This window comes from Leopardus geoffroyi, chromosome B1 (assembly GCF_018350155.1).
Source record: "Leopardus geoffroyi isolate Oge1 chromosome B1, O.geoffroyi_Oge1_pat1.0, whole genome shotgun sequence".
In the NCBI taxonomy this organism is placed as follows: Eukaryota; Metazoa; Chordata; class Mammalia; order Carnivora; family Felidae; genus Leopardus; species Leopardus geoffroyi.
Window position 1 is genome coordinate 40,828,445 of NC_059327.1, and position 20,817 is coordinate 40,849,261.

Sequence of the window (20,817 nt, forward strand, 5' to 3'; positions counted from 1 at the left end):
GAATTCCACAGGGCATCCTGGAGAGGTAACTAATGGTGAGCAAGGGTGGTGCCATCCACGGAATGGGAGCAGCAGGAGAGGGGAGAAAGGGCTCCGGAAAGAGAGCTGAGCAGTGATATCAGCCCCAGGATGGGCTCCATGCCCAGCAAAACAGATCTGTGTGGTGCAACAGTGGAAGGACCGCTGCACCCCTTGGGAGCCTTTGCCCTCTGTATAAACAGCCTGCTCTCCTTCTGGGGACGTGCTGGCCCTCATGAACAAGTCCCCCCTGCTGCTGGAGGCTCAGTGCCTGCCTTTGCTACCTTGCAGGCCCAGCCTGTACCAGATGAGCTTGTCACCAAACTCCTGGGCAACCAGGCCACATTCAGCCCCATCGTCACCGTGGAGCCACGGCGCCGGAAGTTCTATCGCCCCATTGGCCTTCGGATCCCACTCCCTCCTTCCTGGACGGACAACCCAAGGGACAGCGGGGAGGGGGACACCACCAGTCTGCGCCTACTCTGCAGTGTCACTGGTGAGAGGTGCCCCTGTCCCATCTTCTGGGCAGCAGCAGCTCCTTCTGGCCACATGAAGGAGAGACAGAAGGGGAAGCCGGCCATCACCTTGCTTCGGCTTCCCTAGGCGATGTGCTCTTTGAAGGGAGGGAGGGGCAGTCCGTCTGACTAGAGCCTCCATGGAATAGCTCGAGGAGGGGGAGGGCGTGAGAGAAGAGACATGCTCAGGGCCACACAGATGTGCCCATCTCCGCCCTTTCATGCTCAGCCCTTGGCAGCTCGGCAAGCCGTGTGTGTGCCACCTGAACACTGTCCCCCAGCCCACCTCTGTTCCTGTTGCAGGAGGAACAGACCAAGCCCAGTGGGAAGACATAACGGGGACAACCAAGCTCGTGTATGCCAACGAGTGTGCCGCCTTCACCACCAACGTCTCTGCCAGGTGAGCCCAGAAACCCCGGGCCCTGCACCGAGCGGTCAGCGCTGCCCCGATCATGGCTTATCCCCAGGCCTTGACCCGCCCACCCCGTGCTTAGGGCCCCCCGTTTCCCCTTTCCACACAGAAGCCCCCACCCTGACCACCAGGCTTTCTAGAGCAGCCATCCCCATGGCTTATGGGCTCCTTCTGTTTGCACAGACATGAAGCGCTCCATCTGGCCCATAGAAACGTGCTTATAATCTGCCCTCTCTTTTTAGGTTTTGGCTGTCAGACTGTCCTCGCACTGCTGAAGCTGTGAACTTCGCCACCCTGCTGTACAAGGAGCTCACCGCGGTGCCCTACATGGCCAAGTTCGTCATTTTTGCCAAGATGAATGACCCCCGGGAAGGGCGTCTGCGCTGCTACTGCATGACAGACGATAAAGTGGACAAGACCCTGGAGCAGCATGAGAACTTCATTGAGGTGGCTCGGAGCAGGGACATAGAGGTACCGTGGCTGGACGTAGTGTGAAAGTGCTTGACTAGCATCATCTCCCTTGATCCTCATACCCGCGTGTGCTTTTATCATCCCCAGTTTACAGATGTGGGCACTGAGGCTGAGAGAGGTTAAGTAGTCTGCCCAAGGTCACATGACTAAGTAGAGGGTAGAGAAAAGATTTGTCCAAGTAGTCTGACACCAGAGCCCACAGTTTTACCCACTATGCCAGGGTTCTGGGAACGCCCCGATGCGGCAGGGAGGGCAGCTGGACAAATGAGGTGAGGAACAGGGACTAGATTTGAACCTATTACTGACCCTAGGAGACTCATCATATTAAGACAAGTAAGAAGCCAGGACCTTTCCAAAAGTCTGGCCTTGGAGTCTGTTCTGAGCCTTCTTGGGGGGCTGAGGGCCCAGAAGGAAAAGCACAAGGCTGGAACTATGGAGCCCTACCCCTAATCCTGATTCAAGGACAAATTAGACAAAGGACTTACTCTCTTTGGGCCTCAGTTTCCTTACCTATCAAATGGGGTCATGATAACTTCTCAGTCGAAAGCATTATATACACAATAGGGATTCTTATAATAATGGGTGAGATTATGCTATAACATGGTCCTTCCAACACTTCTCATAAACTAAACGTTGCAGAACAAGTGTGAAATGATCCAGCTTTTGGGGGGAAGCCATATTTTGATACTTCAGTGGAGTTCTAGAGTACTCTGATAGCAACCCTGATCAGCCACCCAGGGATAGGTAAAGATTCCTGCTTGTTGTAAAATCCTCTGAAGTAAGGGGGCACCTGGGTGGCTCAGTTGGTTGAGTGTCCAACTTTGGGTCAGGTCATGATCTCGCAGTCCATGAGTTCAATCCCCACGTCGGGCTCTGTGCTGATAGCTCAGAGCCTGGACCCTGCTTCAGATTCTGTGTCTCTCTGCCCCTCTGCCCCTCCCCCGCTCATACTCTGTCTCTCTCTCTCTCTCTCTCTCTCTCAAAAATAAATAAACATTTAAAAAAATTCCTCTGATGTAAGGAAGCATGCCTCCCTCATTTCAGCCTTGGGAACAAAACCTTTTTCAAAACAAATGGCGGGTTGTGTCTCATGCTGTAGAATGAGTATGATCTGGCAAAGAGATGACCAAAGCTGAAGGCAGGACATGACATTTGCTTTTCTCCTACAGGTTTTGGAAGGGATGCCCCTTTTCGCAGAACTCTTTGGGAACCTGGTGCCCGTCAAAAAAGCTGCCCAGCAACGGAGTTTCCTCTTCCAGTCGTTTCGGGAGAACCGTTTGGCCATACCTGTAAAGGTGCCAATCTCTCCTCTGGGTCTTCAAGGTTCTGGGAGGCAGAAGTCTCTAAGCCAACCAGCCTGGTGGCCTCTGGAACAGCACCCCCCCGAATCTTGCTTTTGTGTGATTGAATTTAGGTGAGGGACAGCAGTCGAGAACCAGCAGGGTCCTTGTCATTTCTGCGCAAGGCGATGAAGTATGAGGACACCCAGCACATTCTCTGTCACCTGAACATCACCATGCCCCCCTGTACCAAGGTGAGCTGCCCTCCGATGAGGACCCTCGCCAGAGATGGGGTTCCCTGAGGAGGTCCCGAAACAGACGCAAGGTCGCGTGCTTCCCAAGGACCTCTTACCGTCACAAAGCAGCCTTTGAAGGCTCTTTGCCGTCTTCTGGACAGTTGACGGTGGCCTGGCAGGGAGAGTGTGCCCTGGCCCTTTCTGCAAAGCTAGGACCAGATGCCAGTGTCAGACAGTGGTCTGCATGTTCTTACTGTGGGCCTTGAGCCCTCTAGGATGTTCCTTCTCGAAGGCTAGAAGGAGCCCAAAAGATGTCTACCTGAGCACCCCTCGTCTGGGCTCTCTGAGGCTTAGAACTGGGTGTCACATTGCTCAAGGTGACCCAGCTGTTTGATAGGCTTTTTCAGGCCTCCTTTTCATATACTTGCTTATCTTCCCCAGGGTGCCAGGCCCTCAGAGAAGGGAGCCCTGGTGTCTCAGCCACTGCAAACACCCAGATTTTTGAGCTCAGCAAAAGCGTCTTGACCAAGTATGTTGATTTATCCATACCTGTAAGAGCATCCGAGTCACCACTGCGCAAGGGACTTTGGAGGGATCATATGTCTCCATGTTCTTGTTGGTGTCGTTTGGCTGCTGCCATCGTTGTAATTGTCAGCCTTCCGTGCCCAACTAGGGAGAAAGCAAGGTTACATCCATATGTCGTGGCTCGATTTCTCTTTACTGTCTGGGGAGAGTATGAGTGCACTTCTCTTTCAAAAGAGGATTTCCTGCACCCAGAGCTAGCATCTGGGTGCTTCTCTGTAGGGCTGGAGTGCTAAGCCTCGGACTGGTGCCAAAAATAGGTCTTTTGAGTATAAAGGAACCCAGAAAGAAACACTGGTTTTTAAGTTCAAACCCCAGCTCCGCCACTCATTAGCTGAGCTGCCTTGGGCAAGTTACTTAACCCCTCTAGGCCTCAGTGTCCTCACGGATGAGATGGGAATAGTAATTGTACCTGCCCAGGGGCTGTTGTGTGCATCAAACAGGGCCTGTCATGTGGTAAAGGCCACGTGAGCTTGCCATTACTATTAGTGATAAAGTGTGTGACTCTCATCACTCCCTCTGGACCCCCACCTCTTTGCACACATCTGCTCTTTGTGTTGCGGTTCCAGAGACACAGACCTACTTACTGTTGGCTGGGATTGGCGTCATGCCCACCCCATAGCCCCCAGGCTCCGAGCACCTTCCCACCAAGGGGGTAACCCCAAGCCCAAAGCACCCTTTCCTCATCTTTCTTCTGCAGGGGAGTGGAGCTGATGACAGGAAGAGGACGTTGACTCCCCTGGCCCTGAGATACAGCATTCTCAGCGAATCGTCACTGGGTATGAACCCCTTTGTGATATGTGCTCACTGCCTTCCCAGGAGGTTGTGGGTCACATCACTCCCCCTCACTCCTGCAAGAGCTCTGTGTTGATGTGATTTCCTTAGCTTGTTATGAGCACAGCATGCGGAGCCTGGTCCCCACGGAATGCTTGCAGGCCAGCATACAGAGGTCCGCCGGGGGCCAGAACATCCATCTGAGGTCATTTACCCACACCTGCCCATTCTGTGTCCTGCCAAGGCTGCTAAATGAAACCCGATGCTTCTCCCTAGGTTTTCTCAGTGGGACCGACCGAGCAGATATGAAGATGGCTATTATATCAGAGCACCTTGGCCTCAGCTGGGCGGGTAAGTCGGGGACTTGGGGGCAAAAGGCACCTTGCCAGTCTACACGTACCCCTCCAGCTTCTTGCCTCTACCTCTTCCTACTGTCCTCGGTGCATCTGATGTGTGATTGTCTTGTGCAAGTCTGTTGCCCAAGCAGTGCCTTTGGGTATGCCCATGGAAAGTAAGCTCCCACCCTCCTCCATTCCTTCCCGGTTTTTCTTTTTTTTCTGCCTGGGTTTACTTTATAAGAAAGAATTAACTTTTGAAATTACGAGAGACCTTAGAATTGATCTGGTTCACCTCATTTTACAGATGGGAAAATGGAGATCCAGCTGAATAGAGTGGCTCTAATTAGTGACAGAGCCCTGGAAAACCAGCCAACAAATAAGCACAGAAACAAAAAACTATGTCTCTATGACTGCCTTTCTCTTCCTCCCTGTACTCACGTTGCCCTTTCTCAAAGGCTGAGGAAGGAAAGGAAGGAAAGGCTGTTGAAGGAAAGGAAGGAAGAAAAGGAGATGGCTCAAAATTGTTCACTTGTAATCTCTGGCTGTACCTGAGGTCTACCAGAAGTCCCACAACAAAAGGGTAGATCACATCTGAAGTGACACTGTGTGTGGGAAAATACAAGTGAAAGCTCAAAATGCGTTTTATTCAGTCACAGGACCTGTAACTTAACCACCCCCCCGCCTTGTTATGTTAGCTTTTATATGAATGGACTGCCTTTAGTCAGTCACCCTGTGGAGAGGACTTCAGAGAAACTCAGAAGCCTTAGCAATAAGGCTTGCTGAAAGGCTCTGTGACAAAAGTTTACAACAGAAATTCAGGAGCTGTTCATTCTTAAGCCAAAAAAGAATGCCTACTGCTGCTTCTTGGGGTGTGTGTGTGTGTGTGTGTGTGTGTGTGTGTGTGTACCTGTGCATTCTGATCCTTACCATCACTGTCCCCTCTGGTCTTCCTCATCCTTGAAATTAGACTCTGAGGCTGTTCTCCCTTCCAAAGCACCTGTGAGAAATAACAATAAAAATAATGGGAGGGTGGGGCACCTGGGTGACTCAGTCGGTTGAGCGTCCAACTTCAGCTCAGGTCATGACCTCATGGTCCATGGGTTTGAGCCCTGTGTCAGGCTCTGTGCTGACAGTTCTGAGCCTGGAGCCTGCTTCAGATTCTGTGTCTCCCTCTCTCTGCCCCTCCCCCATTCATGCTCTGTCTGTCTCAGAAATAAATAAACATTAAAAAAATAATAATAATGGGAGGGAGAAAGCTAACATTCTGTGTTATTGCCTTGCATTTAGATGGGAGCTTATATTTTCATTTTAAATGTAATTAGTGCCTTTCCCTGAAGAAACGTAAATACAGAAAAGCATTCCCGTGGTAACTGCTTCCTGGTGGAAAGTTAGTGGCACAGACGGCACTGGAGTGGGCATCCGCAGGCTCAGCCCGCTCCTGGCTCTGGCCTTAGCTTGTGCCACGACCTTGCAGAAGCGTTAACCTTGCTGAGAGGCTCAGCCTTGTCATCTAATAATATGTGAATTGACAAAAGAAAGGAAAGATATTCCTTCATTCATTCATTCAATACCAATTTTTTGAGCATTCCTATCCCTGCCCTATTTTCTGGATGTCGGAAGATGTAGGTGTCTGTGTTCCCCTAGTTGCTTTCTGGTAAGAAGGAATACCAAAACCCAGGGGGCACTGTTCCTTGATTCCCGGTACTCCCTGCCAGACGCAAGGCACAGCACCTGCTGGGGGGCCGGAGGCGGGCTCACACCCAGTCTTGCTTCTCTGCCTGCAGAGCTGGCTCGGGAGCTTCAGTTCAGCGTGGAAGACATCAACAGGATCCGTGTGGAAAACCCCAACTCCTTGCTGGAGCAGAGTGCAGCCTTGTTGAATCTCTGGGTCACCCGCGAAGGCAAAAACGCAAAGAGTCAGTACCGTTAAGCTAAGGAAGCGTCCTCTGTCCAAAGCCCGTGCAGGACCTCCCCTTCACCGGAGCCTTTCTGCCTTCCAGCTCCAGTTGCTGTCTTTGCCTTGGAGCCAATCCCTTTTGCTGTCTCTGTCTCTCTGCCCCTCACACACACACCTCTCAGGGTCCTGGGGTCCTCGGGGAGTCCTATCATAAGAGGATAGGATGGTCTTGGCCTTGGCCTTTTTCCCATCCCCCGAATAAGACAAGAGCCACACCAGAACGAAATGACAGCACAGATGTAGGGTGTGTGACTTCTGAGTTTCTCAAACAAATGAAGACTGTCCTCTCAGAACAGAGCAAATCCTGCCTGATACAGGAACATCTTTTCCTCCAACCTGGAGGGAAGATCCGTCGCCCTGTTTTCAGCCCTTTCTCAACTAAATTCCCATACTCAGAAACACTAAGAGTAAATTGGGTGTCTGCATTTGGATCTCAAATCAACTGGCGAGGACCAAGGATCTCAAAAGGACAGTATCCTCTTCTCCTCACTCTCATTTCTTGCAGAATTCCTCTCAGATTACAAAAAAACAGTCTTCCCATGCTTTGCAGTTGACCACCCTTAGGGTTTGGAAAAGATCTCTCAAAGGGTAACAAAAGCTTCCCCCCCCCCACCCCCCAGAGGCAGGTAGTTTTGATTCTGACAAAGGAGGGGTGCTGAGAAAACAAATCATCCCCCACTTCCCTCCCTTCTCCACACCCCACAACTGTCTATGAGGATTGGAGCCCCCTTGGCCAGCACCCCTTCTTCCCTTCTCCCCCTGCAGTGGACAATCTGTACACAGCCCTGCGCAACATTGACCGGAGTGAGATCGTGAACATGCTGGAGGGCTCAGGCAGACAGAGCCGCAATCTGAAACCCGACCGGAGACACAGGGACCGGGACTACTCTTCGTCACCCTCCCAGATGAATGGTGAGTGTCTCCTGGAAGGAGGTGGGGCTGCGCTGGGCGCCACCTTCCAGGCACCAGCACAGGACACTTCGTGAAACCATCTTTCCCTCTGGTGGGAGGTTTGGTCTCCTCGAACTCCCTCCCTGGTGGTGCTGAGAGCAGAGGCAAGCAAGAGAGACGGGAGCACTCCTGTGCAGAGGGGCTCCCAGATGCTCCCCTAGGCTCCAGGCTCCTGCTGCAGTCCAGGGAAGAGCTGGAGTCACCCCTGCATGTTGCAGAGGCTCTCCATGGTTCTGTGCCACCAGTGGTCCCACCTCTTGGGGCCTGTGTCCCCATCTGTAAAACAGTCAGTGGTAGAGAAGCAAAGGGCATGGAGATTCTGGCCCAAGATCTGATGTGGTGAAGCTGGCAGGTGTTTTAGAAGTCCTGTGAGGCTAAGTGGGCTTCTTTCCTATGAGTCTAGTCTCTCTGTTTCTCTCCCTCCCTTTTTTCTCACCCTATCTCTTTCCTCTCATTCTTTTTAATGCGCTTCAGCATGGCACAGACCCCCAGTGTGACCAGGCCCTAGGGGAGGAAGCCCGGAGGCCCCTGACCTTTGCCCCCAGTACCCACACAGCAGCCTCCTGTGCACCAGTGTCCTTGCAGCAGCAGTGAAATTAGCCACCTGCATGAAGGAGAGGGGATTGGGGGGTCCCCCACCCCTTCCCCCTCACCTGCCCTCTCTCCAGCCACTGGGCACAGAAACAGCAGAGGCCCTGCTCTTTGGAGCTATCTCCTCTTCTTTAGAGTCAGCAGGTTAGATCAGATTCCCAAAATTCCTTACAGACCTTGAAGAAACAATTTTAAGTCTATGAACTATCTTCTTGTGGTGCCTAAATATGTCACCCTAGGCGGCGACATCGCGCTGTCTGTGCTTCCCAAGCGGCTAGTTTACTGGCCATCCCTGGCCACACACTCACGTGCACGCTGGGCAGGTGCCCATGGCACGGGGGGGACCTGCCATGAGCCGGTAAGTTCTAGGTCAGTCTGGGCAGGGGGCCTCCTTTTGCCAAGTGGGGCCTGTGCATGCCAAGCCCCTTACACGTTTCTCTCTCCCGTGTCCTGTGTCTCCTGAAACATGCTGGGTGCAGGGCTCCTCTGTTGATCACGTCCTGTCATCTTTCTCTTCTGCCTCTGACCTCACCTGGACCTCTAGTCCGCTCATTCTCTCGCACTGCCTATCTCCACTGTCTCCACCTCGGCCGGGTGTTCAGGAGCCATCCGCCTCCACAGATGCATGTCGTGAAAGACTTCTAGCCCTTCCTCCCCACCAGTCTCATGGCCGTGTGCGAGGGCGTGTGTGTGCGCGTGCACGAGGGCCTGCGAGTGCCTGAGGAGTTGTCTCTCACTCTTCAGACCCGGCATAAAGTCTTCAAGGCCGTGGTCCCCTCCCATGTCCCTTGGGGACCTGGCTGGAGCATTGCGGGGACTGCTGAGTAGACCAGCTCCCTTTCACAGAGGGAGAAAGGGAGGGCAGTTGAGGAAATGCTGAAAGCTTCAGGAAATCCAAGTGACAAAATGCGTCTCCTTTTCTCTGTGATATCTGATCACTTGGTTGGGTTTCTTAATATTCCCAATGCTGTTTCTATCAAGTCAAACCTGCAAGTTTTTGTTTCTCTGTGCCCCAGTTATGTACCTAGAGGACACAGGCCCGTGGAATTACATGAGTATAAACAAGGAAGTTATGACCATTAAAAATGTGTTAAGAAGGTGGATCCCCTGTTAAGTGTTCTTACTGCAGTTAAAAAAAAGAATCTCCCACTGGCCACAGGACTTACAACTCCAGTCAGGCCTAGAGAGCCCAATGCCTAACCAGAGTTCAGAATCCCTCTGTGGGACTGACTGGGTCTCTACATGCTCTGTGACAGGTGAAAGGGGCTCTGTTTTAGTTGGTCTGCTCATTTAGCAAGTACTTTTTGAGCACCTACCCCAGGCCAGGCGCTGGTCTAGGCAGGGGAGATAAATCAGTTCTCAAGCACACACACACAAATCTCCCTTAAAGCCCTGCCCTCGTGGAACTTACCTTCTGTTTGGAGAGTCAAGCAACTGCATAACTTGTGAGGGAAGCATCTAAAGTGCTAGCAGGGGGAGGGAGCAGGAGCACAGGTCAGAGGGCAACAGGAGGCCAGTTCTTACAGGCTACCCTAAGGACATTGGGTTTACTGGTAGCAAGCCGGAGAGCCACTGGAGGCTCTGGAGGGAAAGAGTAACATAATGTAACTTAAGTTTTCAAAGGATTCCTCTCCCTGCTTTGTTGATTTTTAGACCGTCACAAACTGAATGCTTCTGTGCTTCCTGGCTTCTCTGTGTGGCCCTGTCACCCCTTCAGAGACCCCCCTCCAACAGGTCTGCTGATGAACACAGGCTGTGTGCCCTGCGTGCATGCTCCCCACCATGGCCCAAGCAGACACTCATTAGCAGATGCCTAGCTCGGTCTACTCTTCCTTTTCTGGCACTAGAATTGGCTTCTATGTGTTTATCCTGCCCTCTTCTCTGTCCTGGGAAGATGGTTCTGGCCTGGAAAGAAGGAGCAGGAGGGACGAAAGGTAGAAGGGTAGGGAGGCAATAGCCTTCCATGGTTCCTCCAGTGTTCTCCTGGGCAGGGGCCCATGCTGACTTGTCTGGGTGCCTGCTTGGCCCTCTGCACTGACGTCACAGCTGTACCTGGCCTTCTCTGCACCTGACCTCGCTTCTCTGCTTCTCTGAGCCTCCTGATGAAGCCATGGGGATGAAGGACAGTGCTTGAGTGCTCTGTGCTGTCAGGGAAACAGAAACTTGAGGTCTGTTTTCCTTCCTTCTTGACTCTTCCTGCCATATACACCTGGCTGGCCTGGTCAGAGCATAAGGGGGCTTAAGTTCAAAGGCCAGTTTTCTTCCCCTACACAAGAGGGAACTGCCCTGGGCCCTTGGGTAATATACATAAAGAAAAAAATTGCGTATAAAGCAAAAAAAAAAAAAAAAAAGAATGAATGAATGAAAAAGATGTTTCTAAAAGAGAAATCAGATTTCTCATATAAAAGGAAAAAAATGGACATCTCACATCCACACTTGTCAGGTCCGTTGGTTTGATAAATTGGACACATAGTAATGTCTTCTTAGAAAGAAAATGTGTTTTACTTCTGTCAGCTCCTGATCACAACTAGTGAGTATGGCTTTTGTCTGAGGCCAGGTTGGCTTCCCCTCCTTGTCTAGCTGGCTACTAACATTAAACTATGAGGGTGATCATTATATCTTGGTTAGCAGAGATCCAGCAGGATAACCTGAGATGGAGACTTAGGGAGGAACTGCTGGCCTGTGCTCTGCCCCAAAGCAGTATGTATAGTTGCCTCTTACCTGATTTCCCCAAAATGCAACTCTGGAGAGGAGAGCTCTAGACTGAAGGGTGGGCTGGTGGCTCCCATGTGGCAGAGCCACGTGTGACTGTGAGAAAGACAGGCACTTCTAAAATTCAACTAGGGGACACAGCAGACCTTATTATAGTCTGATCCATCCCAGATCTTGTGAGATAATCCTCATGACGATGTGCTCAGGCCTTATGAACATTGTTCTGACTTAATAGTAATCACCACTGGCACTGAGTATGACCATCTATGGTCTCAGATCCAAGCTTGTGAGGATGTGGATAGATCAGTGGGTGTCCTCTGGAGACTGAGAGGGAGAAGCAAGGCATACACCCTAAACATTATTACTAGAGGAGAGGCCCCAGAATAAAGAAAAGGCAGGAAGTCCTGGGGGAGGATGTGCATGCGTTTTCTTCGTGGACACATTTCATTTGTGTGACATTCCATGAAGTGACCACCATGGAAGTTTTAAGGAGGATAAGTCCCAAAGGATACCCAAGAATGAGCCTCCAGTATTCTGTGGCCAGTAGAGCTACCCTCTCCTGGTCCTTATCAGGTCTTACTGAGATTCCCAAAAGTTACAGAATACTCACTTGGCTATTATTTGAGGGGCTATTTAAGATGCATTCCACTTCTGGGGTACCTGGCTGGCTCAATCAGTGGAGTGTGTGACTCTTGATCTTGGGGTCATGATTTCAAGCCCCACTGAGGGTGCTGAGATTACTTAAATGAATTTTTAAAAAAGAGGATGCATTCCACTGCTGGCCAAAATGAGGTATTAAGGACTGACTGAATATACCCTCCTGCTTAAAACAGCCAAAAAAAAAAAAGGGGGGGGCCAAATATAGGAAATAATGGTTTTCAAGACTTTAGACACAGTAAACAAAAGGCAGTGATCTATGGGACCTAGGAAATAATTGAGGGAAACTCTGTAATTGCTAGTTTCTAGGTCATGACATAGGGCAGAGAAATCCAAGAAGTTTCCCTGGGTTGAGGAGACGTTGAGAATCCAGAGAGAAAGGAGCAGCTAGAGTTGCCAAGATATATATACAGTGCCAGAGAAAACATAGCTGCTTGAAGAATCCTGGAGCTCTTCAGAGGGTCCCCTGCAAGTTTTGGTTGAGTATTAATCAGCTATTCCCGACAGTCAGATGGATCATTCAGAAACATTGCATAGGAAACAAAAAAGGGCCTTACCTGGAAATGGAGAGTAACTAGTCCTACATTGATCAATGCTCTAGCCCTATCTAATCAACCTTGAAAGCAAACCTCAAAAGGATCAGACTGTTTCCAAGTTACTTAACTGCATAACAGAACAAAGCTCAAGAATGTTTATAGGAATACAGAAATATCCAACACCCACCAAGGTAAAATTTACAATGTCTGACATCCAGTTAAAGATTACCAGACATACAGAGAGACAGGAAAGTGTGACCCGTAATAAAGAGAAAAATCAATCGACACTAACTCTAAACTGAAACAGATGTTAGAATTAGCATACAAGAATGTTAAAACAGTTATTATAACTGTATTTAAGGTGTCCAAAAAGTTAAGGAGAGACATAGAAAATATTTTTAAAAGACTCAAACCATATAGAGATGAAACTATAATGTGTAGGATGAAAAATACACTGAATGAGATTTGACATTACAGAAGAAAAGATTAAGGAATCTGACAACATAGCAATAAAAACTCTTCAAAATGAAACACAGAAAGAAAAGAATTTTTTTTTTAATCTTTATTTTTGAGAGAAAGAGACAGAGCATGAGCAGGGGAGGGGTGGAGAGAGAGGGAGACACAGAATCCTAAGCAGCTCCAGGCTCTGAGCTTTCAGCACAGAGCCCGATGTGGGCCTCAAACCCACGAACCACGAGATCATGACCCGAGCCGAAACTGGATGCTCAACCAACTGAGCCACCCAAGTGCCCCAAGAAAAAAATTTTAAAGCATCAATGAGCTATGGGACAATTTCAAGTGGCCTTATATATGTGGAAATAGTTTCCAACAGAGAATAGGTGAAAAAACATTTGAATAAATAAGGGTTGAAAAATGTCCAAATTTGTCAAAAACTAATCCAAGAAGATTACACAAATCCAAGAAGTTCAGTGAACCACATGTACAAGAAAAATGGACACAATGATGCCAAGGCATATTTTAAGCAAATTGGTCAAACTAGTGATAGAGAAAGTCTTGAAAGCAGCCAAAGAAAAAGGGACATATTATGTATGAAAGAACAAAAGATAAGGATGACATCAGTGGTGCCTGGGTGGCTCAGTCAGTTGAGCATCTGACTTTTGATTTTGACCCAGGTCATGATCTCATGTTCATGGGATTGAGACCTATGTTGGACTTCATGCTGATGGCTTAGAGCCTGCTTGAGATTCTCTCCCTCCCTCTCTCTCTTCCCTTTCACTGCTCGCACTCTGTCTCTCTCTCAATAAATAAACGTAAAAAACACTTTTTAAAAAGATAAGAATGACATCAAACTTCTTGTTGGAAACAATGCAAGTCCAAAGACAGTGGAGCAACATCTTTAAAGTAGACTAAATCTTTAAAGAGCATCTCTGACCTATAACTCTATGCCTAGCAAAAGTAGCTTTCAAAAATGAAAGCAAATTCATCCCCAGGAGACCCATGCGTCAAGCAATATTAAAAAAGAAACAATAGGGGCATGTGGGTGGCTCAGTCAGTTAAGTATCCATCCAGCTCTTGATCTTAGCTCAGGTCTTCAGCTCAGGGTCGTGAGTTTGAGCCCCACATTGGGCTCCACCCTGGACATGAAGACTACTTTAAAAATAAATAAACAAACAAATAAATAAATAAAATAATAAAAGTCTTTCAGGCCAAAGGAAAATGATATCAGACAGAAATATGGATCTACAAGAAGGAACTAACAATGCCAAAAACATTAACTACAAGGATAAATACATAATTTTCTAATTAGTTACATTATTTCCTCATTATTGAAATCTCTTTAAAAGATAAATGTGTAAACAAAAATAACAATGATGTAATGTTGGGTTCATAACACATGTGAAAGTGAAATGTATGACAACAATAGTACAAAAGTCAAAAAGTCAAGAGGGGAAAAATAGAAGTGTACTATTGTAAGGTGCTAATACTATATACCAAGTGGTATAATTTCACTTCAAAGTAGACTATGATAGGTCAAGGATGTATATTATAAGCCTTAAAGCAACTATTGAAATAATAAAACAAAGAATTGTACCTAATAATTCATCCAAATAGATCAAATGGAGTCATAATAAATTTCAATTAATTCAAAAGACATAAAGGAAGAAAAAAGAGAACAGATGGGACAAAGAAAGTAGAAATTAGCAAGTAATAGATTTAAACCTAAACACATTTTTAAATAAAGTTTATTTATATATTTTGAGAGAGAGAACCTGTGAACACAGGTGAGGGAGGAGCAGAGAGAGGGGGAGAAAGAGAATCCCAAGCAGGCTCCACACTGTCAGTGTAGAGCCCGACATGGGGCTTGGTCTCATGAACCGCAAGATTACAACCTGAGCCATAATCAAGGGTTGGATGCATAACCAACTGAGTCACCCAGGCACCCCTAAACCTAACCATACTAACAATCTCATTAAATGTAAATGGTCTGAATACCCCAATGAAAAGGCAGAGATAGTCATAATGAATATATAGGTAAATCTCAACTAGCCTCTTCAAACACAAAGTCCTTAAAAGGATGAGAAAAGATAAACTGTGCTAACACTAATCAAAAGACAACTGGAATGACTGTATTAATATCAAACAAGTGGGTTTTAGAACAAAGAGTATTACCAGAGATGAAGAAAATAATTTCATAAGTAGTTCAAGCACATAACAATCCTAAATACTTATGTACCTAGTAAGGTAGCTTTCAAATACATGAAGCAAAACCTGGGAAAACTGCAATGACAAGTAGACAAAACCACAGTTATAATGGAGACTTTAGTACCCCTGTCTTTTTTTTTTTTTTTTTTTAATTTTTTTTTTTTCAACGTTTATTTATTTTTGGGACAGAGAGAGACAGAGCATGAACGGGGGAGGGGCAGAGAGAGAGGGAGACACAGAATCGGAAACAGGCTCCAGGCTCTGAGCTGTCAGCCCAGAGCCCGACGCGGGGCTCGAACTCACGGACCGCGAGATCGTGACCTGGCTGAAGTCGGACGCCTAACCGACTGCGCCACCCAGGCGCCCCAGTACCCCTGTCTTAATAATTGATAGAACAAGTAGAAAAATCAGTAAACATATAGAAGATTTGAAAAACACTACCATCCAGCATGACCTTTATTGTTGACAGTTATAAATATTCCACTCCATAACAGTAGCATGCATATTCTTTTCAGTTGCATCTGAAACTTACACTAACATGGACCATATTATAGACCATAAAGTAAGTCTTAGATTTAAAAGCATTTGAGATATACAAAGCATGTTCTCTGACCACAGTGAAATTAAATTAGAAAACAATAACAAAAAATCTGGAAAATCTTAAATATTTGGAAACCAAATAATACACTTCTAAATAACTCATGGGTCAAACAAGAGAGTAAAAGAGAAATTAGAACATATTCTGAAATGAATGTAAAGAAAAACACAAGATACCAAAATTTATAGGATTCCAGTTCTTGTGTGTTGGACTCAGCCTATCAATAGCTAATATTGTGGCTGGACCGGCCCATGTGGTTCTTGTTATGACTGCAAGATGCCCGTTAGCAATAACCACCAGGAAACTTCAGAGGGAAAAAATTTATTAGTTACAGAACCTGAAAATTACACAGCATACTTAGGGCCACACAGCACGGTTGTCAGGGGAAAAAAAGAGAGAAGAGAACAAGCTCAGGGCTAGGGTTCTGCTATTTTGGGGGTTGAAAGTGGAGGCCTAGGGTTTCCTGGACTCACTCTTTATTGGTAAATTTAAAACATAAGTGGGAATTTAAAGCATGAGAAAAGAAAAATCAAGTGGCCCAAATGGTCAGTCATTGAAATCAACTGAGGTCTCCATAACAAGGGAGATTCAGTGGGGAAGGGTGGCCTGGCCCTTTATCTAGTCATGTGGTTAGCAATGTGTTTATTTGAGATAGCCATCTTTGAAGGGGAAGTATAGGCAATCAAAGCTTAGGTCAGACACTTGCATTACAAAAAGGAAAAAAAAAAAGGAAACAAAACCCACCAGTCAGGGCTTATCCTACACCAGTAAGGCAGTACTTAGGGGGGAATTTATGTCACTAACTGTCCACAAGAGAAAGGAGAAACATTCTCAAATCAATGACCTCAGCTTCTATCTTAAGATATTAGAAAGAGAAGAACAAATTAAACCCAAAATGACCAGAAGAAAGGAAATAATAAAGGTCAGAGTAGATATCTCTGAAACTGAAAACAGAAAACAAACAAAAAACTAGAGAAAATCAATAAAATCAAACGTTGGTTCTTTGAAAAGATTGATAAAATTGACAGACCTTTAGCCAAACTGGTTAAGAAAAAGAGAAGACAAAAATTACCAATATCAGGAATAAGAGAGGTCATGTCACTACAAATTCTATAGATAGTAAAAAGATGATAAGGGATGGTTACGACAGTTTTATGCCAATAACTGAAAGCATAGATGAAATTGACAAATCTTTGAAAGATATGTTATCAAAGCTCATAGAAAGAAATAGGTGACCCTAATAGCCCTATATATATTAAACTAAATTAATACTTAAAATTTCTACAAAGAAAACAGCAAGCCTAGATGGCATCACTGGTAAAATCCACCAAACATCTAAGGAAGAAATAATTCATGTAGAAAATGTAAAAGAATATAATACTTGCCCACTCATTCTATGAGGCCAGCATTACTGTGATATTAGGGGGGGAAATATTATTAGAAAGCTATAGACCAATATCCTTCATGAACATTTATGCAAAAAATTTAAATTTTATCAAGTCAAATCCAACAGGATATGTAAAAGGATAATACATTATGACCAAGTGGGGTTTATCCAAGGAATGCAAGGGTGGTTTAACATTCTAAGATATATCAATATCTGCTTCTCCGTGTAATGAGCTTGGAAGCTGCCACTCTGTATGTACTAACAAGTAAGAAGCTGAATAGACGGAAACATCAATTCTAGGATCTGTAAGAGAGGTAAGGGCACAAGGCAAATTTGCTGCCCCCAAAACTGGAGAGTCTGACGGGGGGATATGGAGAATATGAATTTACCAGAGCAGGGACTCATGAGTGGAAACCACCTCAGGAGCCCATGCTGGGGTAGGAAAACCAGAACTATAACTGACAAATTGCTGGAGGCTCAGTGTAGACAACTCTGAGAGTTTAAAAACTTCAGGGGAACTTGGTCTGGGGAGGGGGGCGGTGCATAATTTTGTGAGATTTACCTCCAGGAGGTTCAACCAGTTTCCCACAGTAAATTATCAGGAAAATCCCCTTGTGCTTCCAGCAGGGGGAGGAGAAAAGGAACTATTTTTAATTATGCCAGAGCACTGTTGTTCTTAACAAGGCCTGCCTTCAGGGGAAACTACTTAAGGAGAGCTTAACACCCTGGGGTTACTATCAGAGCCTAACTGATCTGGGGGGAGGGAACTACCCAACTCCAGTCAGCTAGCCTTCCTCTTGGGAGAAAGAAAATAAAATACCTAACTCCAGCCCATGCTAGCCATCTTTTCCCATCTAAAGTAAAGGGGAAATGTTTGTAATACTTGTCAAGTTCACAGTCCAGAAGCATAGGCTTACTAAAGGTCTGAGACTTAATCATAGGACTATAGAATGCTTCCCCTTCCCCCACACTTCACCACTGCATTACTAAAGGCCTATTTACAGCAGTTCCTTCATCCAGGATATCATATCTGGATTTCAAGGAAAAGGTGTAAGATGTACTAAAAGGCAAAAAAAAAAAAAAAAAAAAAACACAGTTGGAAGAGACAGAGCAAGTGTTAGAACCAGACATGCAAGGGGTGTTGGAATTACCAGACTGGGAATTTAAAACAACTATGATTGGAGTGCCTGTGTGGCTCAGTCGATTAAGTGTCTGACTTTGGCTCAGGTCATGATCTTATGGAAGTGAGTTCAAACCCTGTGTCAGGCCCTGGGCAGACAGCTCAGAGCTAGGAACCTGCTTCACATTCTGTGTCTCCCTTTCTCTCTGCCCTCCCCTGCTCATGCTCTATCTCTCTCTCAAAAAAAATAAACATTTTAAAAAATAGGAAAAACCCCTGTGATGAATATGCCAGAGCTCTAATGGGTAAAGTAGACAGCATGTAAGAACAGATGGGCTGAATGATGGAAATCCTAAAAAAGAACCAGCAAGAAATACTAGAGATAGCACTGTAACAGAAATGAAGAATGCCTTTGATGGGCTTACTAGTGCACTGGACACAGTGCACAGGAAAGGATCTCCGAGCTTGAGGCTCTGTCAACAGGAACCTCCAAAACCAAAAAGTAAAGAGAAGAAAGACAAAAAAAAAAAAAAAAAAAAAAAGAATAGAATATACAAGGAGTTTGGGGCAACTACAGAAGGTATAATATATGTATAATGGCAATACCAGATGGGGAAGAAAGAAAGGAATGAATAAATATTTGAAAAAATAATAATGACTGAGAATTTACCCCAAATTAGTATCAGACACCAACCCACAGATCCAGAAAGCTCAGAGAATACAGTAGGATAAATGCCCAAAACTATACTTTTCCACATCATTTTCAAATCACACAAAGTCAAAGAGAAAGGAAAAAAATTCTGGGGGGGGGGGGGGGGGGATAGTGAAAAAAACCACCTTACCTATAAAGGAACAAAGATAATATTACATCTGACTTCTCCTAGAAGCCATGCAGACAAGAAGACAGTGGAGTGAAATATTTAGTGTTGAGAGGAAAAAACACCAACATAGAATTCTGTATCCTATAAAATTATACTTCAAAAGTGAAAGAGAAATAGACTTCCCAGACAACCAAAAATTGAGGGAATTTGTTGCCAGCAGACCTGCCTTGCAAAAAGTATTAAAAGAAGTTCTTTAGAGAGAAGGAAAACAATATAGGTGAGAAACCTGAACATACATAAAGTTAGGAAGAGCATCAAAGAAAGATTAAGTGAAAATTAAATAAAAATTTAAGTTTTCTTGCTCTTAATTGATCTACAGTTTGTTTAATAGCAATAATGTATTCAGTTATGTATGCTTCTGTACGTATCTTATGCATGTACACATACACACACGCACATATATATGTGCTTATACATAAGTGAAATGAACAACAAGTGATAGCACAGCAATGGTAGAAGGGATGAGAGGGAGGAATTAAGATCATTTTGTTGTAAGGAACTCACACTACCTGTGCTATACTGCTGTTTGAAAGTGGACTATAGAAGTGTATATTGCAAATTCTAGGACAACCACTAAAAAATTTTTTAAAGAAGCATAAATAATATGCTAAGAAAGGAGAAAAGATAGAATAGTATAAAATGCTCAATTAAAACCACAAAAGGTAGAAAAAGAGTAGAAGACAAAAATAGGAACAAAGAACAAGGGCAACAAATAGAAAACAGTAATATGATAGATATTAATCCAACTATCAGTAAACACTTTGAGTGTCAGTGGTTTAAGTGTACCAATTAAAAGACTGTCAGAATGGATCAAAAAATACATCTTGTCTACATGAAACCCACTTTAAATATAAAGACACATGTAGATTAAAAGTAAATACATGGACAAAAATACATCATGTTAACACTAATCAAAAGAGTGTAGGAGAAGCTAGATTAATTTCATACAGAGCAGACTTCAAAGCAAAGAAAATTATCAGAGATAATGAGGAGCATTACATAATGATAAAGGGATCGATTCTCCAAGAAGACCTAATAATCCTTAACATGTATGTGCCTAACAACAGAGCATCAAACTATGAGAGGCAAAAACTGAGAGAGCAGCAAGGAGAAATAGATGAATCCACTATCAGAGTTGGAAACTTCAACAACCCTGTATCAGAAATGGACAGACCCAGTAGGCAGAAAATTGGTCAACACCACCATCATCAGCTGGATGTAACTGGCATCTGTAGACTACTTCATCCAACAACAGCAGAATACACATTCTCCTCAAGCTCACATGGTACATTCACCAAAGTAGGCCATAATCTGGGCCATAAAACACACCTTAACAAATTTAAAAGAATGTAAATGACAAATCAATGTAATTCATCAGATTAATAAACTAAAAAAGAAAAAGCATATGATTACCATAATAGATGCACAAAAAGTATTTAACAATTCCAACATCCATTCCTTGTTAGAAAACAAACAAAAAGCTCCTAGCAAAGTAGGAATAGAAATGAATTCATTCAACCTGATAAATCATATCTATAAAAAACCTAAAGCTAACATTACATTAATGGTAAGAGACTCAATGCTTATGAATTGATGAACTGCATGTTACGTAGTAACAAGACAATGATGCCTACTCTCACTGCTTTTGTTCAACATTAGGGATGCTAACCTCTTTGGCCTCAGCCACAGCAACTTCTTACTAGATATGTCTCCAGAGGCAAGGGAAATAAAAGCAAACATGAACTATTGGGACCTCCTCAAGATAAAAACTTCTGCATAGCAAAGGAAATAACCAACAGAGCTAAAAGGCAACCAAATGGAAATGGGAGATGATATTTGCAAATGACATATCAGATAAAGGGTTAGTATCCAAAATCTATATAGAACTTATCAAACTCACACCTGAAAAAACAAATAATCCAGTGAAGAAATGAGCAAAAGACGAGAACAGACACTTTTCCAAAGAAGACATCCAGATGGCTCACAGACACATGAAAAGATGCTCAACATCACTCATCATCAGGAAAATACAAATTAAAACCACAATGAGATGCCACCTCACACCTGTCAGAATGGCTAAAATTAACAACTCAGGAAACAACAGATGTTGGCAAGGATGCAGAGAAAGAGGAACACT

The 20,817-nt window shown here is 45.1% G+C and overlaps 1 protein-coding gene across 24 annotated transcripts in view; it reads left to right on the forward strand.

The window, feature by feature from the left end:
• The window catches only part of ANK1 (ankyrin 1), a 219,690-nt gene that overhangs the window by 175,166 nt on the left and 23,707 nt on the right, over positions 1–20,817 (forward strand). For 13 of the 24 annotated variants that reach the window (XM_045459389.1, XM_045459363.1, XM_045459407.1 and 10 more), the window contains 9 exons: positions 310–514; positions 837–933; positions 1,188–1,416; positions 2,586–2,711; positions 2,831–2,950; positions 4,215–4,293; positions 4,565–4,639; positions 6,411–6,542; positions 7,349–7,495. In XM_045459389.1, the coding sequence (XP_045315345.1) occupies positions 310–514; positions 837–933; positions 1,188–1,416; positions 2,586–2,711; positions 2,831–2,950; positions 4,215–4,293; positions 4,565–4,639; positions 6,411–6,542; positions 7,349–7,495 (1,210 nt within the window). Of the gene's footprint in view, positions 1–309; positions 515–836; positions 934–1,187; positions 1,417–2,585; positions 2,712–2,830; positions 2,951–4,214; positions 4,294–4,564; positions 4,640–6,410; positions 6,543–7,348; positions 7,496–9,778; positions 9,860–20,817 lie in introns of all 24 variants that reach the window. The other 11 variants (XM_045459301.1, XM_045459354.1, XM_045459264.1 and 8 more) reach the window with 1 other exon arrangement.